At 44.2% G+C, this 23,502-nt stretch overlaps 1 protein-coding gene across 1 annotated transcript in view; it reads right to left on the reverse strand.

Moving 5' to 3' along the window:
- The window catches only part of cdh5 (cadherin 5), a 33,766-nt gene extending 10,685 nt beyond the window's left edge, over positions 1-23,081 (reverse strand). Inside the window, exons 1-11 of the mRNA XM_034551582.1 lie at positions 21,978-23,081; positions 13,877-14,098; positions 13,298-13,577; positions 10,518-10,640; positions 10,167-10,334; positions 9,865-10,052; positions 7,783-7,896; positions 7,526-7,668; positions 7,307-7,440; positions 5,960-6,069; positions 5,459-5,561 (exon numbers count right to left, since the gene is read on the reverse strand). Coding sequence (XP_034407473.1) covers positions 5,459-5,561; positions 5,960-6,069; positions 7,307-7,440; positions 7,526-7,668; positions 7,783-7,896; positions 9,865-10,052; positions 10,167-10,334; positions 10,518-10,640; positions 13,298-13,577; positions 13,877-14,098 — 1,585 coding nt within the window. The 5' untranslated portion in view covers positions 21,978-23,081. The remainder of the gene's footprint in view (positions 1-5,458; positions 5,562-5,959; positions 6,070-7,306; positions 7,441-7,525; positions 7,669-7,782; positions 7,897-9,864; positions 10,053-10,166; positions 10,335-10,517; positions 10,641-13,297; positions 13,578-13,876; positions 14,099-21,977) is intronic.
- Positions 23,082-23,502: the final 421 nt, after the last annotated feature.

Here is a 23,502-nt window from a genome sequence, read left to right on the forward strand (position 1 = left end):
TTAAATTGTGTAAAACATTACAATAAACATTAGCAAATGTATTGATGTTATGCATCAAATTAAACAACAGAAATTGGGCTACAAGAATTAGCAGGCCATTTCAACACAACGTAAACTTAAACACCAACTAAAAGAATGATTAAAATATCACAATCATAATTTTTTAGTTTGGGTATGTTAATTCGAGCAGAAACCTAAAAAAAAAAAAAAAAAAAAAGGTCGTTTTTTTAAAAGGTTGAAGTCGAAAAAGCACCAAAACTTGAATAGAACAAAGATACGTAAAAAAGAAAAAGAAAATGAATAGAAGCGAGCCGAGCGTCTCCCCTGCAGGTCTGACCGACAACACGGCCGTTACTCAACCCCCCCCCCCCCCCCCCCCCCCCCCCCCCACCGGCCTTTCTCCACAATGTCCCGCCGCCGGAGGAACTCCAGGAACACAATGGCAGGAAAAGACCCTCGAACATACCAAGACACACTCCCGCTGAACCTTCAGGCTCCGGCTTGAATAAAAAAACAACCTGGGTGTGTTGCTAGACATTTTTATTCACCCCCGGCTCGATAGTTCCATCCATCAGCTCTGGTAACACCCTTTAGAGGGCTAACAGTATCATAATGAGACTGAAGTGACTGGTAATCAATATATTTGAAAGGCTTTCCATTGGGGGGGGGGGGGGGGGGGGGGGGCATTACTTGTTTCCTGGTTCCACACCTGCATGAATGGGTTGAATCAATGGTTCCCACCTGCAAACAGCTTTGTATATGAAGACTTGTGCAGTTATCTAAAATAAATCAATAAATCAAGAGAAGTAGAGTCATTTATTTGGGACTTCTATACAACCAGAGGAGTCGCCCCCTGGTGGTCAGGAGAGAGAATGCAGCTTTAACACATGAAGCATAGACTTCTATACAACCAGAGGAGTCGCCCCCTGGTGGTCAGTAGAGAGAATGCAGCTTTAACGCATGAAGCATAGACTTCTATACAACCAGAGGAGTCGCCCCCTGGTGGTCAGGAGAGAGAATGCAGCTTTAACGCATGAAGCATAGACTGCTATACAACCAGAGGAGTCGCCCCCTGGTGGTCAGGAGAGATAATGCAGCTTTAACGCATGAAGCATAGACTGCTATACAACCAGAGGAGTCGCCCCCTGGTGGTCAGGAGAGATAATGCAGCTTTAACGCATGAAGCATAGACTGCTATACAACCAGAGGAGTCGCCCCCTGGTGGTCAGGAGAGATAATGCAGCTTTAACGCATGAAGCATAGACTGCTATACAACCAGAGGAGTCGCCCCCTGGTGGTCAGGAGAGAGAATGCAGCTTTAACGCATGAAGCATAGACTGCTATACAACCAGAGGAGTCGCCCCCTGGTGGTCAGGAGAGATAATGCAGCTTTAACGCATGAAGCATAGACTTCTATACAACCAGAGGAGTCGCCCCCTGGTGGTCAGGAGAGAGAATGCAGCTTTAACGCATGAAGCATAGACTTCTATTAGAAAGAATGCAGACTAAGTCCTTTTTTCATACCCGGAGGTCGCTACCTGATTGTAGTACAGACTTAATAACGTGAAATGACATCCCAGAATGCCTTAAGAAATTTGCCGTGACCGGGCTTGGCTGGAAACATACCAGTCAGTCAAAAGCTTGCCAACCGCCAGTCAGCGATCTCATTAGCTCGATCGCCCCGCGGCACAAAAAGCTTCCCACGTACCCGCGGAAAGGATTTCTTAAAATCCTTCACCTCAAACCATCTGCATGGCAGGATTCTCCGAGAGTTGAAGCAAAACTGACCCATTTAGTGAAAAGTTCAACACGTCGGACTCGATTTCCTTTCCTTTTCTTTTTTTTTACGCAACCCGCCTCTATTGTCGTCTCCAAGACAACACGGCGTCGCCGCGTGTGGGAGGACACGCGCACAGAAGAACCTTAACCAACTAAATAAAAGATGACAACGGCTTCTGTCCTCCCTTCATCTCGTCCCTCTTCCCCCTGTCTCGTCTCCTTCTTTGTTTGAATCCGTCCCCACGGATTTCTGTGTTTTTCCCCTCGCTGTTCTCTCTCCATCTTAGTTTGTTCTCTCCATCACTCTCTTCCCTGCATCCCATTAGTCCCTCTTCCTCTCGCTTGTCTGCTCGGCGTGGCCGGCCTGGTCTGAACACCGAGTCCTTGTCACTTCGCCGTGCAGCTACATCCCCGGGTTGTGTCTTTCAGGGTGCCCCGGTAATGAACGCGAGTTTTAAAGAGCCGGTAGTGGATGAATATTTTAAAAGCCTCCACTTTGCAGCTCTTGTTGCATGTGTGTGTGTGTGTGTGTGTGTGTTAAGTGGTGTGAGGTGAGGTGCTGTCGGATGTTTTTTTTGGGGGTGGGGCACAGGGGAGAACAGAGGTTCACACGTACAACCGGCACTAATCAACCGATCTATCTCCTTTTTCGGCTGCTGCCTTTCTGTTCCTCAACTCTCCCGAAGTTCACTTCCCTCCTTCTCGTTTGTCAATATCTCGTTCATCCATAGACGTAGACATCGAGACGTAGACATCGAGACGTAGTCATCGAGACGTAGACATCGAGACGTAGACATCGAGACGTAGACATCGAGACGTAGACATCGAGACGTAGACATCGTGACGTAGACATCGAGAAGTAGACATCGAGACGTAGACATCGAGACGTAGACATCGAGACGTAGACATCGTGACGTAGACATCGAGACGTAGACATCGTGACGTAGTCATCGTGACGTAGACATCGTGACGTAGACATCGTGACGTAGACATCGTGACGTAGACATCGAGACGTAGACATCGTGACGTAGACATCGAGACGTAGACATCGAGACGTAGACATCGTGACGTAGACATCGAGACGTAGACATCGAGACGTAGACATCGAGACGTAGACATCGAGACGTAGACATCGTGACGTAGACATCGTGACGTAGACATCGAGACGTAGACATCGTGACGTAGACATCGAGACGTAGACATCGTGACGTAGACATCGAGACGTAGACATCGAGACGTAGACATCGTGACGTAGACATCGAGACGTAGACAGCGAGACGTAGACATCGTGACGTAGACATCGAGACGTAGACATCGTGACGTAGACATCGTGACGTAGACATCGTGACGTAGACATCGAGACGTAGACATCGAGACGTAGACATCGAGACGTAGACATCGAGACGTAGACATCGAACATTTGTTACCACATGTGTGGTGAGGAGAGACTCTGGTGTTGACCTGTCAATCACTGTGTAGCCCCGCCCTAAAGCATACCCTGCTTCATGGTCTGTTTGACTCTAAATGACCATAATTTACTAAATGAACATCATGTTGTATTGAAGAAGACTTGAAACTAGAGATTGAGACCAAAAACTAATGTTTACAATGTTTACTGAGGGAATAAATCAAGATAAGTAGTCATTTATATAGACTTCTATACAACCAGAGGAGTCCCCCCCCCTGGTGGTCAGGAGAGAGAATGCAGCTTTAAAACATGAAGCATAGACTTCTATATAACCAGAGGAGTCGCCCCCTGGTGGTCAGGAGAGAGAATGCAGCTTTAACACATGAAGCATAGACTTCTATACAACCAGAGGAGTCGCCCCCTGGTGGTCAGTAGAGAGAATGCAGCTTTAACACATGAAGCATAGACTTCTATACAACCAGAGGAGTCGCCCCCTGGTGGTCAGGAGAGAGAATGCAGCTTTAACACATGAAGCATAGACTTCTATACAACCAGAGGAGTCGCCCCCTGGTGGAGAGTAGAGAGAATGCAGCTTTAACACATGAAGCATAGACTTCTATACAACCAGAGGAGTCGCCCCCTGGTGGAGAGTAGAGAGAATGCCACCTGCTGTTCTCTTTCTCTCCTGTTTCTTTCCCTTTCATTTAATGATGTTTCCTACTGTCATCACGTCCTCATCTCCTCATCTCCTTTCCATTCTTCCTCCTCATTCCACTCAATCATATTTCCTCTCCTTCTCCTAACAGCGTTTATTCTCTTGTTCGTGGCGCTCCGTCGTTCTCTCCCGTTTCATATTTGCCTCACTTTAATATCACCCATCTGCCTGAATCCCCATCTCTCCGTCTCGCCTCCTTTCATCTTTTTCCTTTCCACCTCGGCCTCCTCGTCTGTCTTTCCGTTCGCTCTCCTCCGTCTCCCTCTTCCTCCCTCTCCATCGGTTCGACATGTCAACGCCTCCGGGCGCGAGCAGAGAGGAAATGGATGCGTTCGTACCTCTGTTTATCTTCCTTTCAGTCGCGTTTCAAGTTTTCACTTAAATTAAACAGCAACACTTCACCTAAATCTTTCATCTGACTACCTAAAGGCTTTCATCTATTCAGACCCTTAATATTTGACTAGTACAGTTGGTAACTCTTTTCCTGGGGCGTGCATGTTTCATAACGCTGTATATGCGATGATCAAAAATGATGAAAAACTGTTTTACTTGTGCCATTCTGTGTCCTTAGCTGAAGAACCCAAATAGACGTAACGGAGCACCAACCTTTCCCTAAATATCAATGTCTTGGATATTTCATATCAGTCTGGATCAAAGCGAATGCCTCCCGTCAGGGTTTCACGCCGTCATCCGTGTCGCGGTCTGTTTATCCGAGCTGACATTTTCTAACTCGCATATTTATATCGACACATTTTTATATTTTTTTATACTCCCAAATGGCAGCGGATCTACTGACTGCAGCTCGTTATCTTTTGGTTACAGATATTCTCTTCGGAACGATACGTTATAATAATAATAATAATTCATTTAATCTATATAGCGCTTTTCGTGGTACTCAAAGACTCTTTACGTAACATAATTATCACATCCTAAAAGCTAAAAAAAACAAGAATTACAGGTAAGTGTGATGGTTCCTATTGGGATCTCGCCCCAAAAAAAGGCGCCTCCTCTTTTTTTGTTTATGCGGTAAGCCACACCTTCTCAGTGTGTGTTGATTGGTTTTCATACTTCCTGGTTCACGGCTAAGAGGATATCTATCAAATTGATCTCCGAATTACATCACATTCATTATTTTATGGCTATAACCAGCCCCGTATGACCACGTTATGCATTCTTTTAAAACACCATATCGAATAATACCATTCAGTATTGAATCGGGATGAGTTTAGAATACGTCTTCAGCTCCATGGAGCCACTTGCTCTCATTATTTTCAATATTTGCTGTTGTGCATTCTAGACGGCACTTACGGCCCCAGACAGGCTCTCTAAACCCCCCCCCCCCCCCCTCCCCCGTCTGGCTGGGAGAACCAAAGGCACGCTTTGAGAAGTTAAAACCATTTTCAACTTTAAGCAACACAAAGCGCCGACGCCTCGGATGGAGATCCGCTCGTTGCATAGCAACAAGTGCAGAGGCCGAGGCTCGTCCTCGAGGGTCGGCGATCAAGAAGAGATAAAGGTAAATGTAAATGTGCGCTCGCTGCACACAAAAGACTCACTGCCGGAGTCTCTGATGGAGAAGTTGGAGCTCTCGCTGGCCAAGCTGAAACTGAAGGAAGCCGGCTGGTCGTCTTTGTCTGCGGCTCGCAGGGTTCCGATCACCTGAGGAAACACAAACAAACTTTATTCATACACGAAAACGTCACGCGGAGCGTGTTGTCCGGGGGAAATGAGCAAATGCACTAAAATGCAACGCACACATTGCCATCTTTCTCGTGTGTATTAGCCGATATCGCACGTGACGTTTTCAAGTAATCAGTAGCAACGATAGTTAAAAACAACAGTACGAGAACAGCGGCCTCCCGGGTGAAAGTTGGGACTTCCTTGTTCCTTCGTGCTCATTGTTATACCGCGTAAACCTTTCAATGACAGCCTCTCTTTATGCTGCATTTGCTAAAACACGTGCAAAAAAACCCGCTATTCTAAAAGGCCCGACTCGTTAAAGTGACTATCTAAGTAAATATCTAATCAAATAAAGACCATTTAGAGTTTTCCCTCACCGTGTCAGTGAGGTCGTTCTCGCATACGAAGATCTCGTCCACGGTCAGTTCAGGCTTGTTGTCATTGATGTCCTGGACGATAATGTTGACCTTCACAAACGACTCCAGACCTGCAGAGGACAGACGGTGTGTGTGCGTGGGACGATATGGAGGTTTATTGCGATAAAAATAATAATAATACAATAAGTTTATTTTTTGGCATTTTCCGTATGGGGGAAAACCAATGTATTTATTTATTTATTAACTCATTTATGTATTCATGCAGGTAGAGCTCATAATGTAAGACTCCTTTATATATATATATGAATATGTATATATATATATATATTGTTTCCATTGTATATATACATATGTATTTATGTGAGCTGCCTGCAGACGTTTGCTGCAGAATAAAAAGACATGTAACTCTCATGATGTAACGTAATCTTATTAAACGCTTATGTGGAAAGAAATACAAAGAAAAAATCATCCTGTTAAGATTTGAAGGACGCAGGTGTGCAAACAGGAGAAACCACTGAACCGGAAAAACAATCAATTCTCTTCAAGTTGAACAAAAATGAATCTTTTGCTCCATTTTCTCGACTGAATGTCTTATTTTCTTTACTTTCATCTCACGTGGTTCACGTCACGCAGCTCGTCTGTCCTTCCCATTAACGAGCTGACGTGACGCCGTGTATCTCCGTCTTTGATGGAGCTGATTAAGGTCAAGTGCCTGAAAGGATTTCTATCCGCGAGCTTCTTTGTTTGGCACATTAAATCAGCTTTTACACCTATTTTACATCTCTGATGTTTTTTTTTGAATATGCGTCTTTTGATGAATGTGTTGGGTCTCTTTCCTGCCTCTTGTTCAGAGATTTATAAACTATCTTTAGTACAGTACATGTACCGTGTGTGTGTGTATATATATATATATATATATATATATATATATATATATATATTGAGGACCTTGTCAAGCTCAAGGGACCATTGTGTTCCTTAAACATCGTGACAAGCCTCGAAAATAGATCTCCAGATTTCATTCATTTGCCGGTCTAAAAATATATAGTTTGGCTTTGGAGGCTGCGAGCGAACAAAGAGACACACTAATGTGATTTCTCCCCGTGTGGGTCGAGCAGGTGTGGAGGCAACGTGTTCGATCTATAAAAAAATAATCCCAAGTTAAAGCGTGAGACTCCCATCCCTCGACGCATCCAGAGGAGTCTTTCTCCTTCCCCCGCATGCACATTCATAACATTGCTGGAGGACACACATGGTTTTGATTGTTTCGCTATCTGAGGTTCTTTTGTTTAAAGCAACAACAAAAAAGATTAATAAACTTGTGCAATTTGTGTGCGTGTGACGCACCACTTGGCTCCTCCTGTGCTTTAACTTGAAACATGTGTGTGGCCTCCAGCTCTCGGTCCAACATCCTGAGGGTGGACAGCTGACCGGTGAACGGGTTGATACTGACGGGACAGTCCTTGTCTGAGATGGAGTACCTAACCAGAGAGAGAGAGAGCAAGAGATCAGTGTCACGACGCAGTTGCATTATTATTATTATGATTATTATACTGATAACTGTACCGAATGCTCTTGTTGACTTTGTCCGGATCTCTGGCCGTGACGGTTCCCACGTTGTTCACCAGACGTTCCTCCACCACCGTGAACGTGTAGACGGGCTGCGAGAAGACCGGCGCCTCGTCCACGTCCAGCACCTTGACGTTCACCTGCCGATCCGAAGACAATCAAGTTCGAGAGACGGAATATTTGGGACTGAAGGTCTTCGGTTCTTTGAGGTTCGACGTAGGAGGAGGCTGCGTACGTCCCCGCCGGATGCTTACCTGGGCGCTGGTGACGGCACTGTTCACGTTGTCCGCGGGGAAACGCAGGTTTTTCAGGTTTTCTCGCACCTGGACGGTGAAAGTGAAGCTGCTCGTCGTCTCGTAGTCCAGAGCCTGAGGGTTGAAGAGTTCACTTATTTTGAGCTCTTCTCATCGTTGTGCACATGGCCAAATAATGTTGTCCCCATAGTGAGAAATATGAACCCTGAAGAGTGCATAAGGGGCCGAGACGACTCCTCCTAAACATGCACACTAAGCATCGTTTTATTTATTTTTTACTAACGCTGTGATCAGGTTGCAGTATTTAAAAGGTGACTATTGGTTTCCTAAGGTTTGAACCCTACTTGTGACGCTCCTGGAAATCCTAAATGCTTCTCTCCTCTGATCAAAATGCAGTAAACACAACGTCTTTGAGACTTCACTTTAATGTCTCACTGCTTCAGTAAAAACTTAATATCCATCAGAAGGGTATATTTCCATATATCTCGCTCTTATTTTTAGACTGAGCATACGATGTGCATTTGCACGTTATTATTTTCTTCTTTCCATGCTCTCAAACGCACCGCCCACCTTCATCCTCAGTGCATTCACACCTGCGCCCGTGCACCGAAGGACATCTGTCGATATGCCGGGGTGTAAAAAGGCTCTAAAATGTCACAACCCTGGTTTTTCAGCTCAAACTCTGGATTGAGGAAACGCAGCAAAGTGCCGCGTGTTCCTCCTCCTCCGTGTTAAAACACGTCGCCATGCATGAAAAACAACCTCGTTCCTTTCACTTCTTCAAAGTCGGCACGAATGAGCTTCTGCTGCCGTCACGTTTCTGCTTATCGTTTTCTTTCCCCCTGTATTAGCAGGAGCCTACTGTTCAGTTAAATGTTGTTTATAGCAGACTATTCTTTATTTTTATATATATATATATATATATATATATATATATATATATCTGTGGATGGGACACCACAGGTAGGCAGGAATATTCTGTTAACTGGATTATTCATGGTAACAGGAATACTCCGTCGCGGGGGTATCAGAGGCGCGTGTAAACAGCTTAACAAGAATAAGACCTCAACCGCGGTGAGGAGGACGATAGCCGGCTTACTCCGTGCACGAGTAAACACAACCAAGGGGATGAAAGATGAGAGAGAGAGAGAGAGAGAGAGGGGCTGCAGAGCTCAGGGGCGAGGCGAGCGGAGAGAAGATTGTGGCTGCGATTCGATTCCAGGTCGAGCTATTACACGGCAACGGTTCATTAGAATGCATTTCCAGCTCTCTGATGTCCCGAGTACTTTATCCGGGGAAAGCACAATCCAGTGAGGTAAACCGGTTAGAAAACTCCCCAAAGCATAAATAGCTCTCCTCGCCGGGAGGAGGCCGAGCACCGTTTTGGGTTTGAATTCTAGTGTTGTGGAAAAAAGAATCTCACATTTCGACGTTGCAATTTCCATCTCTCATGTAATTGGTTACCATGGACAATAATTAGGGCGCCTATAACCCACGATGTTTTAAACAAATGTGCACACTTGGAAGTCATGGAAATCCTGTCGGGGCACCGTGGCCGTGGTCCTAAAGCTGTGGGACATTCGTGATGGTGATGCTGAATAGAAGCACCGCTTAAATAATTAAAATGTAAAATTAGCAGGAAGTGTGAGTATGAATCACTATACCCCTTTCATTTGGGGGGGGGGGGAGGGCTTCTACTTCTCCAAGGGGGACTACTACAGTTGCCAATGGGTACATGGCTTTCAAAAGGAGGTTAAATAGGATAACAAATGGCTAATGCTAAAGAATAGCACACGCATTGTCTCAACCAACAACAGTTTTCCACTGACCTGAGTCGGCTGTAACTTTTTTTTTTTTTAAACTAGCAAAAAGTCAACAACAAAGGGAACAATAATCAATTAATATAATGTGCAGTTATTGCTATTATATACAACTATACAAAAGGATGGAGTATGGATACGAAATACTATCGTAGAAAAGGTGCACTCGGTAGATCTCCGCCAGGTGTGTCTCACTCAGACAGCAAACATGGCAGAACAGGTACAAATGTAAAAGAGATGTCGCCTGTGTGGAGCCTCCCACCTGTCGGAGCATGAGGTCGCCGTCCTTGTCGGGGCTACTGAGTTCAACGCCGAACACTTTTTTTTCGTTTTCATTTGGGATGGTGAAGATGGGCTCTTTGTTCTGAATCAGATCTCGGTCCTCCAACTCCAGAGTTCCTATCTTCTCATTCAACTTGTGGTCCTCTTGAACGAGCAGTTCATACGTCTCTGCAACAACAAAAAAACAAAGTAAGCTACACTCTAAATATGTTCATAACCCTGAAGTATTGTGTCCAGAAGAGCAAACGGATTGGAACCTTTCCCTTCTGGAATATTCCTTACTTCGGGTGAAAGAAGCGATGTTGTCGTTGGCGTCGGCGACGGTGATGGTGACAGAGGTGGTGGATGTGCTGCCGGAGGCCATCCCTCTCATGTCCTGAGCTTTGACCACCAACACATACTGGCTTTTGGTTTCCCGGTCCAGAGTGTTTGTCTTGCAGCTGATCGCACCTGCAGAGAGACAGTGAGATGGACAGACAGACGGAGGAGAGGGTGTTATCTTCGAGGTCAGCAGTGACTCATATTCTGCTAAAAAAAATAGCTTGCATCAACTGCACCTCCGCTCTCATTAACTTGTTAAGTAAAAAAAGACGAGGATTCTGCAGGATGAAACCATCACGACGGACGCCTTACCCGTGATGCTGTCGATCCCGAAGGGAGAAATGTCTCCGTTTGGTATCAGAGAGTACCGGAGCTCTGCGTTAGCAGTGGTGGGGTCATCCGCATCGGTCGCCCTCACCTCCACTACCTTAGTTCCTGGAAGAAGAACATGAATGTTAGAAAAGAATGGCATTGCAAAAATGTCCAACCCAACGCCGCTGAGCTAATTATCACAACATGATTACATTCTAAGATTGTGATATTTAAGTCACCAATGTACCATTTTTTTTTTTTTCCCCCAGCAGGATGTGCTAATGATTTTGACAGGTGTTGACATAATGTTTAATTATTTTTCCTAGGCTTTTCACGGTTCTGTCTATTTATTTTATTAATTAAATGAAATCACTGGGAGTTAAATGTCAAATACTTATAGCAGCAAAATACTCCACTTATGGTGTTGTGCACGAGGTCTGCAATGAGGTCTGAACACACAACCCAGTGACCCGATAAACATTCGTACTTTTTAGATCTGCATTGCATCACGCTTGAAATGCACAATGTCACATGATTAACGTGGTGGAACAATTGGTTAGGTTTAAGCAACGTTAAGGTAAAAAAAAAAAGAAAAGATAATTGTTTATGTTAAAATAATAACGTAACAACCGTAATTTGCAAAATAAAATAACAACCGGTCTCAGCGGACTCTCTTAGATATTGTTACGCCACAAATGTAAAGTCAGTGTCTCTTATTTGGTGTCGCACGGGACACGAACAGCGGTCTCCTGCATTAAAGTCGTGTTTTTTCAAAAATGCCCGATACCACAAGCTTAATGTTGTGAAACAATTGGTTAGGTTCAGCCAACAACACAACCTGGTTAAGGTTAGAAATGAGATCATGCTTTGTGTATGAATATCAACGTAACAATGTCACGTAACATGACGTTAATAAATAACAACCGTCCTTAGCGTAGCTTTCTTACATAAAGTGATGTAACAAGCATTAAATCAATGTTGACTTGGTTTCACTTGGGACACAAAGAGCTTTCATCTGGGTGAAAGTCCTGTGTTTGTTTGACCTCTCCACCCTGTTACATGCAATAACTTCCTACCATACCACGGAACTTTCAATAACTTGTTACTATACCACAGAACGTTCAATAACTTCCTACTATACCACGGAACTGTCAATAACTTCCTACCATACCACAGAACTGTCAATAACTTCCTACCATACCACGGAACTTTCAATAACTTCCTACCATACCACGGAACTGTCAATAACTTCCTACCATACCACAGAACTGTCAATAACTTCCTACCATACCACAGAACTTTCAATAACTTGTTACTATACCACAGAACGTTCAATAACTTGCTACTATACCACAGAACTGTCAATAACTTCCTACCATACCACAGAACTGTCAATAACTTCCTACTATACCACGGAACTGTCAATAACTTCCTACCATACCACAGAACTGTCAATAACTTCCTACCATACCACGGAACTTTCAATAACTTCCTACCATACCACGGAACTGTCAATAACTTCCTACCATACCACAGAACTGTCAATAACTTCCTACCATACCACAGAACTTTCAATAACTTGTTATTATACCACAGAACGTTCAATAACTTCCTACCATACCACGTAACTTTCAATAACTTGCTACTATACCACGGAACTTTCAATAACTTGTTACCATACCACATAACTGTCAATAACTTGTTACTATACAACGTAACTTTCAATAACTTGTTACTATACCACGTAACTTTCAATAACTTGCTACTATACCACATAACTTTCAATAACTTGCTACTATACCACAGAACTGTCAATAACTTGCTACTATACCACAGAACTGTCAATAACTTGCTACTATACCACAGAACTGTCAATAACTTGTTACTATACCACATAACTTTCAATAACTTGCTACTATACCACAGAACTTTCAATAACTTGCTACTATACCACAGAACTGTCAATAACTTGCTACTATACCACAGAACTGTCAATAACTTGCTACTATACCACAGAACTGTCAATAACTTGCTACTATACCACAGAACTGTCAATAACTTGTTACTATACCACATAACTTTCAATAACTTGCTACTATACCACAGAACTTTCAATAACTTGCTACTATACCACAGAACTGTCAATAACTTGCTACTATACCACAGAACTGTCAATAACTTGTTACTATACCACATAACTTTCAATAACTTGCTACTATACCACAGAACTTTCAATAACTTGCTACTATACCACGTAACTTTCAATAACTTGCTACTATACCACAGAACTGTCAATAACTTGCTACTATACCACAGAACTGTCAATAACTTGCTACTATACCACAGAACGTTCAATAACTTGCTACTATACCACAGAACTGTCAATAACTTGTTACTATACCACAGAACTTTCAATAACTTGCTACTATACCACAGAACTTTCAATAACTTGTTACCATACCACGTAACTTTCAATAACTTGCTACTATACCACAGAACTGTCAATGACGGCTGTTAGGGACACGACGTTGCTCTCGGACCGAATGCAGAAAAATTCCACATTCAACTTATTCATGGTTCACAGAAGCCCACAGTGGCAAAATTCTTCCCTGGCAACTGGGAAGGAACACACTTATATTGTGGGCCACTAAAACTCAATTTAAACATATAAACCCAATTTGTCTCTCATCTCCCTTTTCCATCACATGTTGAAAAACATACATTGTGAGCAATAGTTTCAACCAGCTGAAGATCTTTTTATTCCCAGTAACTCAACTCACCTATCGTGGACCTCTCCGTTATGGATCTGTTATATGTTCCGGTGAAAACTGGGGTGTTGTCGTTGATATCCGTCACCTGGACAAGAAATTCTCCCGAGTCCTCTATCAACTTGTTGTTCCCATCATACATCTTGGCGGTCAAATGGTACGCGTTCTTCTCCTCTCGGTCCAGAGATCTGGTGACGAACAGGTCACCTTTGTGATCCACGGTGAAGATGGTGTTTGCTCCTTCACCTTCTATTTTGAAGCTCTTCACATCCACCATCTGGCTCGACTTCAGCTGCGGAAAGAAAAAAACAACATTAATGCGGTTGACTGTCCCTTAGTTTTCAGTTTTTTCCCCCCCCCCCCCACACAGCTGGAGAGAGAGGACTCAAATCAACAACCTTCCAGCAAATTCCCCACAAATAAACTGAGTATTCCAGCAAAGAATCGCTCAAATATTCATCAAAGAGCTGGTGAGCAACAAGTTAATGCCCCAGATTCTTGGCTACAGCATTAAAAACTGACTCAAAAAAAATACTCAAGTAGACTACTAGGAAGTAGAGGAGGATCCTTGAGTTTGGATGAGCTTCCTACCTGTCCTATCTTGTAGGCGACGGGCGCAGGTTTCTCCTCTTCCACGTAAAGAGAGTTCCAGATCCAATCCCTCTTCTGCCTGAACAGGACCGGATGGGACTCCTTCTTCACGATCTCCTCGTGGCCTTCCGCCGCGCGGAGGCCAGAATCTCCAGCGGCAGCGAGAGCGACGGACACAATGGCCATAAGCCCCGTAGTCCACAGCTGGAGCCAAGCCATCATCTAGGACAGGAAGTGATTGTGAGGGATGAGGGGGGGGGAAAAAGAGGAGAGCAAAAGAACGAATAAGGGTGACGGCAGGATGCAGAGAGGAATATGGAAGCAGAGGAAATGTGAGAGGAGAGAGGGGGCAAAAAAAAAAGAAAAGAGGAGGGGATGAGATCACATTAAAACCACTTATCAGCTGTGGACAGACCCCTTCGCTGTGCCAGGGTGAGACTCGGAGTGAAGGCCAAGGACTTGCGGTCCCCTCACAGGCCTCCGCTGAGCTCGAGGTCTAGCTATCATTTCAGGACCAGGGCTCTTAAACCTTTTCAGCCCGGGACCCAAATGAAACATTTAGCCCCTCATCATGGGACCTGGGCTGAGGCATATCGCTAATGTGGTCGTATGGGGATCTATTAAACATAGGCCCGTGACCCATTTTAGGTCCTGACCCACTGGCGAAGCATGAGGGGAGAAGACGGAAACAGAAAGAGACAGTCGGACGGAGAGACGGAGAGAGGAGCTGACATTAAAACCACTTAAGATGTCCGTCTTTATCAGCCATTGGAAAAGGCCATTCGCCACGAAGGGACTGTTTGACATTTTGAATTTTTTTATCGGTTTTTATTACGCTCCCCTTTTAATGCAGCACATCAAATTGTCGGATATAAAAGAGAGAGTTTGGGTGTAACACGGTGGATGCTTTGTTGCTGATGCCAGTTATTGATTCATATCTAGGGTTATAAAAGATGGAACGCGTTCATTTTACGACAAGGACAAAGGTAAAAATGCAATGCAAGCTTTTGTTTGGCAAAAAGAAAATTCTATATCCTGCTCAACTTTTGCTGTGATGTGTAATGCAACGTCATCTGGCAACGGCAGACCACATCCCTGGTGGATTACGTCATTAAATAAACATCGTCATTCTACTGTGTACCTTTTGATCATGGAGGATAACTTAATTTTGAAATCCTTCTAGCGTATGCAGTGTTTTGGCATCGTATACGTCTTCAAATTCATTGCTTATGTCTTCTTACCTTTTTAAAAAGACCCACCATTTCTTTTTCAACGCTGTTTTTGGGTCCGAACGCCGTGCAGAGGATCAAACGGACGAGACTCAACGTTAACGGTTCTGTGAGGTTGTAAAAGAATCCAAAGAGCTCAACCAAAGGTTTTGCCCTCATGACGGCACTGGAGGAGATAACACGACCGTCTGCATTGAAACGTGATGGCAATCCACCAAACAGAGACACAACATGGTGGCGCTGTAGGAGAAGTCCAAAAGTCATCAGGACGTCATCCTCTGGAGAACATGAATCTCTGTAAAAAACCCGGTAGTTGAAATATTTCTTTCTGGACAACAGTGGTGTATTTTTCCCCACAATCTTGGAAACCTTTCATGATGTGTAGATTTGTATATTATGGCTATTATGCAAATACTGAAGTATCTAAAACAACATTCTTGCAAAAACTTAAACAAATACAAATATTTATTCATCATAAAAGAAGTTAAAATCTGGTGAAGTCCAATTCTAAAAATCTAAACCAAACGCCTGATTAATGGCTTCCGATTGATTACGTTTCACCCGCCTTGCATCACTACTTTGTGCCTGCGGGGCAATTTTTTTGCACAATTTAACCAAAATAAAAATGCGCAAGGCACACAAACACCAGCCGTCTAGTCAACGCTAGCTTTCTCACCCACTCTTAGCCTCTACTTTGTCTCCCCCGTGGTCCCCCCCACCCCACTGGGCTCTATCTAATAAAGCAGAAATACCAGGGAAATAATCTTCAAAACATTTTAGTCTATGTATATATGCTCTGCACTCCAGCAGATATCTCCGCGCGGCAATGCGTTATCCCCGTAGACAGATTAGCGCATCTTATTGTCTTCCAGACATTAGTAGCGGGGGGAGGGGGGGAGTAAAAGAGATTACGATGAGGGGGATTATACCGGCACAAAGTCTTCTCCCTCTAATGGCCTAATCTGGTATTCTGCCGACCTCCCGTGACCTCTTCACACGGCTCCCCCACAAATCAGCTCAAACAAAGACCCCAACAGTGGTGTTTTGGTTCACATCCTTTTGTTGTTGTTTTTTGTTGTTTTTTTTCCTCTTGTGTTTTTGTCTTTGTTTGGCTTCCTTTTCAAGACTAAATTAATTAAACAGAAGAACATCTTTTATTGCAGTTTACTGTGGACCTCTGAATGGCCAGTTAATATAGACTTTAACAACAAAAGTATTTAGCCTTGTAATTTGCTAATAACCTTCTCACACCTCTACGTCTTACTCAATAACTTCACTACATTATCCCCCCCCCCCCACACACTATTACGCAACACTTCAGGAACACCAACACACTGGTTAAAAACAGTGGTGGTGTTTTGGTGGCTTGTAGTATATGATAATGTGTAAAAAGTTTTTAAAAATTGTCAAATTATTGACAGGACGACTGTCAATGCTGACGGGAACATCTAAACAGTGGATATGAGGATATGAGGTGTGGTCTAAATCCTTAAAAAGTGTCTTTTTTTGTCTAATTCCAAAGCAGATATTTGTGTTAGTCATTGCCTCCACCATCAACCGCCATTTACAGAGAAAAAACCCCCCAAAAATAGTCTAATTTTCATGACGGTTTAGGGTCTCAGGATCGAGAGTTGCCATGCAAATATAGGGTTCTCCTTTTATCCTTGATTAAACTCCTCATCATGCAGATAAAATATTAATTCTCACATAAATAAAACTGATACGTCACATTCTTGTAAAGGTTAAATTGGTTGGACGTTACGGTTAACCGTCGTTGGTCTCCCTGAATACTTCCTCCAATGGAGATATCCTTTAAAGGTCATTTCTTTTATCGCGGCCGTGTGTTTGAGCTCATTCAGCCGTCATGTCTCAGTTTTTCATGTCGTGTTTTTGAATAGTTTAGTTCAGTTAACTTTTAAAAAGACTTTATTAGTAACAGAGTATTTTTTTTTCTACATTCCTTTGGCTGCTGTTGAAGACCCGACGTGTTTCCTGGCCGTCTCCTCGTCGTGCTAACCGTTAGCCGTTAGCGTCACCACGTACTCCCTCCCCCATGCATGTGCTACAACGTTAACCCTCAATCGAGATGATTATAGTGAACAACATATGACTGTGAGTATAGGTAGATATAAACTTATAAACTTGAGCACAACAACCTTTTCAAGCAATCAAATATTGTGAATGTTGCGTCAAAGGTCTTCATCGGTTAACCTTGATTCAAACTTAAGTGTGTTTAAGACGGTTGTTATTGCAAGTGAACCAATTATTACTGCTTACATATTAATGTAAAGTGTTTTTTTGCTTTATATTAATGTATCATACAGTAATATACTGAATATTACTGTCTGTAATGTGAGCAAAAGTCACCAAGTAAGATCAGAGGATGAGAGATTTATCAAACATTAAGGTTGTGTGTGTGTGTGCGTGTGTGTGTGTGTTTGTGTGTCAATAAAGTGAGTCGGGAATCTCCATTGGCAGAGGAGACAGAGGAAAAAGATCGTTGGGGAACTTTTTACTCCGACAATTCGAAGTTACGAAGAAAAACTCCACACGACTAAAATTGCAATATATTGACTCAGCCGGACAATCACGTAAAGCATCTTACTCACACTTGTACAACAACATCCTACTACACACACACACACACACACACACACACACACACAGTTATTTCTGTGATGACAAATCCATTGGGGGCATTTTTCCCTCTTCAGTGTGTTACTCCTTCCCCTTTTATCAGAAGCAGGAAGCGTAAACACAATGCCCTCTGGGAAATGTCTGTTAATGAGGGGGGTTCGTGATTAGTGAGTGGACACACCCTTTCCTGCATGTCTCTCACTTCTCCGTCCGTCTCCTTCTTTCAATCGTTTCTTTTTTTTGTACTCTTCAAGTTCTCCGCTCCAATCGCCGGAGGCGGAAAAACATCGTTTTCTTCCACGTCGTCTTATTTCTGTTCCCTGCCTGTCATTCCCTTTTTTCTCACCTTTTCCTCTTCACCTCTTCCTTTTTCATCACGCCGAATCGCAACTTAGAAGACGTCTGCGTAGGATAAACACAATTAAAAACCTTCTCGTTCTTTTTCAAAGTCCTTTTACGTTCTCGAGGATGATCGAGACGACGGTACGTAAAGTCGTTATAATACCTGTCGTTTTTTTTTTTTTTGCATTCATGCAACTCAACTGCATGCAAATCTCACTTTGGGATTATGCTACGTTATTTATGGCATCGTTTATCAAAGGCATCTTTCAGAAGGTTGGAAGAATAAACAACACCCAGGAAATATCTGTAATTACATCTGTACATTGTCCGCGGGCGAAGGGAGTGTGTGTGTGTGTGTGTGTGTGTGTGTGTGTGTGTGTGTGTGTGTGTGTGTGTGTGTGTGAAGCAGACAGTTGTCATTCTGCGGGATGTTTTGTGACTGGCAGACAGGTCTGACCTAGTTTCCCTCAACCAAAGACTAAATAAAGCAAAGAAACAAGTCAACGAGACTTCACGATCCAGCTCTCCGTCCTCCACGATGACGTCTCGAGAGGGACAAGGGACGTAAAGGGTTGATTATTTAAATATGTGGCGCGGTGGGGTTTGTTCATATCGTCATCTGACATCCCGTCATCCCCGAATCCCCCCCCCCTCCCCCCGGGTAACGAGAAGCCGACAGCGAAATAATGAGAAACTGGAGCGTCGGGAGAGGGAGAGGATATAGGCAGATTAAAAACGAATGAAACCTTTCTAGACGGAACAGGAAGGTCGGGGACGTCGTCTTCCCGTGACACAGCCAGAGGGAAACGACAACGAGCATGAACGTATTGATGCCAGTCGATTCACGGAGATGAAAAAACTGACATTTTTCTTTGATTGACAGCAAAGGGCTCCGATGTAAATGATACGTTACATGATTTAATGGAGTAACATGACAACCCCTCTAGGGCCTTTAACCTGGTAGGATCGTGGGTTTTTAGGATGGTTCCCAAAGACCCCCTGAGGCCACTATGTGCAAGGTACCAAAGAAATATCAACATATATGCAGATAATCATGGTCTCTATTTAGCTCTCAGGAGGATGCACCTTTTCCATTTAGCACCGTCTTCATGTGCCACTCGAAATATGAACGTTTTTAAAACGAAACACCTACGCGCCGTGAAGTTCTTTCCAGGCTCCTCGTGGTCCCCAGAGGATGAGCCCTGTGGACCTTTGATGATCACATGACTTCTTCTTCTTCTTCTTCTTCTTCTTCTCTAAAGCACCACCCTTACATGAACATGTGTACTTTGCCCACTGCTGCATAATGGAACAGGCTGACATTTGTGAACGACTCCCCAGAGGAAGAACCCGTATACCTTCTACAATAGTATGAAAACATTATATATATATATATATATAGACATTTGTGAACGACTCCCCAGAGGAATAACCAGTATACCTTCTACAATAGTATGAAAACATTATATATATATATATATATATATATATATATATATATATATATATATAGACATTTGTGAACGACTCCCCAGAGGAATAACCAGTACCTTCTATAGTAGTATGAAAAAACACTTTTCAAGTGGTGCAAAAAATATGTGAAATACGAATTAGGCGTGTTTCCATCAACTGGTTCAACGTGAATAAACTCAGTTAAGGCGTAGTTTGGTGAGAAGTTGGCGCTCTGGGCTCCGCATGGCGGTGATCCGCCATTAAAGAGCGTAGAAGAAGAGATTGGCCTCCTTCTAACCATCTACGAGGGATACATGGAGAGAAGTCTTCAGGCTGGTCTTGGCCACGCTGGAGACGAAGACGAACGTAAAGAAAGAATATAAGAGAAGAAATAAATGTTCGCTATGTCAGAATTTATTCGGCAAAGGTGTTTTAATTTACAACAAAAAAACACCTCAACGGAGCGTAGAAACCTTTCTTTTGCAACTTAAACAAAAACAAATCTAATTTGACTTTAAAATGCACATAAAAAAAATTAAAAAGTCAGAAAGGAAACTCTGCTTCCGTGGCACAGGAAGTGACTCCAGAGCTTCAAACGTTTGACGGTCGCCGAGATTAAAACATGTTTAATCACAAAGCAGCTTCTCACAATCTGTCTGCCAGCAAGTTACACCAGGAACCGCTCACACACACACACACACACACACACACACACACACACACACAGGGCCGTGTCCTCGCCGTCGTGTCACAGAGTCTATCCGGGCTCTTGATTTGGTGTTGGAGCGTCTTCCACTTAATTCTATTTTCTTTTGTCACAATCAAGACGAATCAGATTTCATAACGACTGTTATGAATGATGTGGGCCAGCTTTAAATCTGACAGTAATAACTCAACAGCCATCTGAAAATAATTTAAAGCCTAGCGTGTTATCCTCATTGGTTTTGGCTCAGCTGTCAAGCCCCCCCCCCCCCCACACGACTCAGCCCGAGGCGAGATCTCCAACACGGCACCTCCGAGTCGTGAAACACGATGAAGGAGCCCGACTACGAGGGCGTTGGTATTTCGTTCTCCCGGCCACACAACACGGAGTGAATGATCTCATAAATCATGTAAATATTGTTAAAGTAGTTACACGATTATTTCCGGCACATCTCTACCAAATTTGTATTTTATTTTTTTTGGGAGCCGTGGACCAAATCAAGGGAAAAAACGTCCAAGTGCATTACATTTAAACACTTACACACGGTCAATTACGGGATACTGTGTGTGTTAACGTGCAGGATACACACAGGTCAGAAAAATAAAGCCCCCAACTGGGTCTTTCAGTTGCAATCAGCGACTTCAGCTGCGCTAACGTGGCCACAGCTGGACAGCCTGTCAGCCCGTCTGACATGTATCTGAATGAATGAATGGCTCTAATCACGAATCTTGTGTGTGTGTGTGTGTGTGTGTGTGTGTGTGTGAGTGTGAGGGTGAGGGTGAGGTCTCCCAGATGGCACCCAAGGGATTTTCACTGATAGGTCCCCTCTCCAGGAATTAGACCACTGGGTTTAGTTGCATCAAAGGCTTTTCGACGTAACAACCGAATCAAATCACCTCTGTCACTCCAGATCCCACGAAGAAAAAGAATTAAAAAACAACAACAACAACAACAACAACGGGAACTACTCCCACGTACACAAGGGGTGGACAGAATAACAGAAACAGTCCGCCACGAACTGATTCACCCTCTCAAATATCGTCCTCCCTCATTGCAAAATGACACCACTGGAGCTCTTCTGACGTATTCAATGGCGTCATCGATACTTTGTCGCCTCGACGGCGAGTTGACAGAACTCTTCAAAACGAGGAGCTGAAGAACTCTCCCCCCCCCCCCCGGTGGATTTAGGTTCTTTCGTTTCTTTATTTATTTCCTGCCCTCTTTTCCAGATCATCCGGTATCGTCCTAATGGGCCACAGCATCAGTCTGTCTTCAGGAATGACAGTCCAGCCTCTGGAGGGGGGGGGGGGGGGGGGGGGGGGGGGGCTCAATTACAGCATTCAAATCTCCACTAGCTGTCCGAGGTCATCGGCCTGACATATGCGAACTCGCGACGGTGGCCGACAGGCCCGTCCTTGAAAAAGGACGTCATTTCAAGTTATTTCGGTCCCGTCTCCTCGACAGTTTGACCCGGTGCTCACGGAGCGCTCCCCCCCCCCCTCCCCCCCCCCCCCCCCCCGGAGGGAACCGGGAGCGGGTTCATACAGGATCTGGGTTACATCGGGCTGCTCTTCAATCACATTCAAGACTCTCATTGGCAGAACTGGAAGGCTCTGGATGTGCATATCTATACATATCTATACATATAGTGTTCAGCAACACACTGGCGTACAAAAACACAAAAAAAAATAACAATCGGTGTTTCCCAAGATATAGAAGGAAGAAAAAGGGAACTTACCACACAGACAGATGGTCGAAGCCAAGTAGAACCAGACCCTTTAAAAAAAAATGTATTACGGTACAAAATGAAGCCCTAAATCCTTCACGGTGCTCCTTTTTATTTATCGTGGCCGGTCGTGGTGGAGACGAGTGGCTGGTTGGTGGTCGGATGCTCAGCGGGGAGTCAAACCACCACCGCCGCTACGAGTCTTCGTCGCGCTCTCTCCGTTTCTTCTTGTGAGCCGCAGGTTTTCTTTCCGATGTTGAAAGGGAGCAGCAGGTGTTGCAGTTCTGGGATTTCTCTCTCTCTCTCTTTTCTCACCAGGTTTCTGGAACAAATCCTCTTCCACGTCGGAGTGGATGAAGTACGGTTTGATTCCTCTCGAATGAGAAGTAATCGCTCTTCCTGTGTTGTCGTCGTCGTCGTTTCTTATCTCTCAAACAGGTAGCCGCTTCCGGCTTTTAAAGTTTTGTATTAAAAGAAAAAAAGCTCTTTATCGTCCAGGTCGTTGAGGTTTTTTTGGGGGGCTCTTTGGCTCTTTTTCCACCTCCTGTCGCCTCTGATGTGGTTTTCTCATCCAGTGTCCAACCACAGCTGGTCCCCTCTCTCATGCAGGTCGCTGCCCACTTCCTCTCCCTGTCATTGTGGTCAGTTTCCTCCGGTGCACCCTGCTACCGTTCCTCTTCCTGTCCTGGAAATGAGGGGAGAGAGAGAGAGAGAGAGAGAGAGGGAGAGGGGAGGTATGGGGATGGGAGGGTAAAAGCTGAGCGCATATGTCAGAACAGCTCAAAGACGCTCGGAGAGGCAGAGAAAGCAGCCGGCTCATGTTCATGAAGCAGATGGAGTGAGTGTGTGAGGAGGGAGAAGGAGGGAGGGAGGGTGATGGAGAGGAAGGTGAGAGAGGCGTTACTTCTCAGTCCTCCTTCGGAGAGAGGGAGAGAGTGGGGGGGGAGATTTATTATTCATGTGTGAGAGATAAGGATTAAGTTAAACAGGTTATTGGGGATAATCCTGAGAGATTTCCCCACATGAGGCTGGTAAATATTTCAGAGGGCTGAGTGTGTGTGTGTGTGAGTGTATCTGACAGAGAGATCTTGTCGCCACACACACACACACACACACACACACACACACACACTTCACCCATCTAGCCCCCACCTTCTCTTTTCTTCAGGGGAGTCGGTCGTCGGTAATTTGGCGAATTGGACAGGAAAGCCGGCGTGTGTGTTTTTATACATGAAACCTCTCCTGTGGCAGCAGCAGTAATGTCTTTCTTTTTCACTTCCCTCCCTCCCTCCCTCTCTCCTTCACTCCCTCCCTCCCTCTCTCTCTCTTTCTCCTCCCTCTTTCTGTTTGCGCGCTCTCGTGTGATTTGCAGAGTGTTTTCTTCACAGCCGGGAGCAGCGCTGAACTCTCATCAACGTGACGAAAATCAACATTTTGCTTTGACTCCTCCCCCTTTTTGTGGATGTGAAGTGTCTCTCAACATTTTTCCACAAACTAAAGGACAATAAAAGGTTGTGTTGCCACCTTTATTTTACCG

Source organism: Cyclopterus lumpus, chromosome 15 (genome assembly GCF_009769545.1).
Source record: "Cyclopterus lumpus isolate fCycLum1 chromosome 15, fCycLum1.pri, whole genome shotgun sequence".
Lineage (NCBI taxonomy): Eukaryota > Metazoa > Chordata > Actinopteri > Perciformes > Cyclopteridae > Cyclopterus > Cyclopterus lumpus.